Source organism: Aplysia californica, unplaced genomic scaffold, assembly GCF_000002075.1.
Source record: "Aplysia californica isolate F4 #8 unplaced genomic scaffold, AplCal3.0 scaffold00829, whole genome shotgun sequence".
NCBI lineage: Eukaryota > Metazoa > Mollusca > Gastropoda > Aplysiida > Aplysiidae > Aplysia > Aplysia californica.
In genome coordinates this window covers 250,212-252,769 of record NW_004798099.1, presented here as the reverse complement: position 1 = coordinate 252,769, position 2,558 = coordinate 250,212, and the positions used below count along the sequence as shown (strand labels likewise).

The 2,558-nt window shown below is 39.9% G+C and overlaps 1 protein-coding gene across 1 annotated transcript in view; it reads left to right on the top strand.

The window, feature by feature from the left end:
- LOC101845201 (sodium/nucleoside cotransporter 2) overlaps positions 1–2,558 on the top strand; it is a gene marked incomplete in the record, with an annotated part of 39,164 nt that overhangs the window by 20,493 nt on the left and 16,113 nt on the right. Inside the window, 1 exon segment of the mRNA XM_005109915.3 lies at positions 2,337–2,498. Coding sequence (XP_005109972.2) covers positions 2,337–2,498 — 162 coding nt within the window.

Here is a 2,558-nt window from a genome sequence, read left to right as displayed (position 1 = left end):
AAGGGGGGAGACAAGGAAGAGAGATGAAAGCAAAAGAAAAAAAAGAGCTTTTTTTCCAATGACTTTTTTGTCCCCCCGTGAATACAAATACCTTTTGTACAAGACTAGGCCTCACATTCAGGTAAATGGCCCGCCACCACCAACCTGTAATTGCCTGCTCTCGGTAAACGACTGCTCAAAATGGACGCGGCTCCTATATCGTCTGGGCTACTTCCTCCCGGAAATGTCTCTCCTTAAAAAATAAATAACATAAATAAAAGTAGCAAAAATTAAACAGAAAAAACCCAAAAGGTTTTAAAAGCAAAAAGAAATAAAACATTTACAACAAAAAGTCAAAAAGACAAAAGCGCATCGTGAAGACTGGACAAAGTTATGAGTAAATTAGATTGCACAGTTGTAGGAAAAACAAAACGCACTATATTATGGAACTGTGTCTCCGAAGCTTTCTCTTTCTCCTCCCTCTCCCCCCCCTCTCTCTCTCTCTCTCTCTCTCTCTCTCTCTCTCTCTCTCTCTCTCTCTCTCCCTCTCTCTCTCTCCCCCCACCAGCAAGCAAACCTATTGAAAAAATCCGCAGACTCCACCCTTAAAATGTCCTATAATATAATCACCAAGTGGGATATGTTATTAGCTAATGTCATGTACTTCCCCCCACCCCCACCCCACTCCCACATCCCCTCCTATCCTCCCTCTCTCTTTTTCCTCCCCCAAGTAATATTAAATATTATATCTTCTAAAAGCCTTTTCTTCCAGCAAAACATTACAAAGGTCTCTATAAAGTAATCTTCATATGTAAAAAGATACCAATGAATACATACGAACAGTTCTTATTTGGGTTTTTTTATGAATGACATACACCCTCAATTATAAGTAGCTGAGAATGTTCTTTTTTTATTTTTTTGTCAAACCTCAAAAGCAAAAAAGAAAAAGAAAAAAGAAAAGCAAAAAAAACCCCAACAAAACAAAACCCAAAAAAACCCAGCCCAAAAGGTCAGCAGCATGGCTCAAACGTATAAGACCAATGACGTCACAGAAGGCAACCAAAATAGCGCAAGCTAGACAGAATAACATTTTTGTGCTAACCACAGTATTCCACGTTTGATTTTTTTTTTTTGTCACAGCTGTCAAGGCAGTTGAAAAGTCTTTCATTTGAGCCCAAGATAGTAATGACTAACTAATACCTGTGTTCCGAAAAATTATTTAAATGTCATTTTATTCCAGCTCCCATCTTTTACGACTGGAATATAATTCACTGACATTAAAACTGAAAATAAAAGTGTCGGATCGGAAACAGAGAGGCATCACCAGTCATGGTTCTCCAATCTCTGATCAGTTGTTCTCAAAATTCTATAACATTGATTATTATCCTGGTGTCACTCTGTGACCCATCCGTTCAGGTTTTTCAAATGAGTTTCTCTGGGTCTGCCCCCCCCCCCTCGCTCCCCCTCTATTTTTCCAGTACGTGCAAGATGTTCAAAGCCTTTATGTTGAGTCAAAAATCCTATAAAAGCATATGTCACTTCCTAATTGTTCTGCCTCCTGACCAGCCAATCCGAAATGGCTTCATTTACGTACTTCTTTGTTTGATATCTTTTCTGTCAATAAATATCTAAAAAATGTCCAGAGAAACCACATTTCTGTTGCTTCTATTATAATTATCTTTACTGCCTGTTGTAATTGTCTAGCATTTATAACCGAAGAGTAGAGTTGATCGTCAATATCCTTTTATGCATGTTTACCTTAGAATAATATTACGATATTCTGGAACATTCACATCTATGACGCACGGTTAGGGTTAATTTGCACTAGCTCCATTGTTTTCAGGTTTTGACATAAGTCTGCTCAGATCAGTTCGAAAGCCCTGAATTGCCGTTGCGAAAGCAAGAATTGGTATGAAACTAAAGGAGATTTCTTGGTGTCTCCGTGTCTTCTTCCTCTCGTATACCTGCAAAAGCTCAGGGAGTTACACATTGTGCGACCTTCGTCTCACAGGGCAGTTAATATAGTCGTGTTATCCCATCAACAACTTCACAACTCATTAACTCAATCATCCCTCTCCTTTTGTATGAAATTAAGTTATTAATAGCACAATAATTCAGTTAATTAACCAACCATATTATGTAATTAATTAAGTCATTAACAACCCATCCATCCATCCATCCATCCATCCATCCATCCATCCATCCATCCATCCATCCATCCATCCATCCATCCATCCATCCACCAGTAACTCAATCAGTCAATCGATCAATCAATCAATCAATCAATCAATCAATCAATTCCCCATCCTCCGCCCTCCTCCCAACTACCCCTCCTCACCCCCTCCTCCCCCTCCTAGATGATGCCAGTCATGGTGTTCCTGAGCTCAGTTATCTCCATCTTGTACTTCCTGGGCGCCATGCAAATGATCATCAACGTCATCGCCAAGGTCATGTCCTTCACCATGGCAACCACAGCCGCCGAGACGACCAGCACTGCCGCTTGCCTCTTTCTTGGACAGGTGATTATCTTCTTCTTCTTCTTCTTCTTCTTCTTCTTCTTCTTCTTCTTCTTCTTCTTC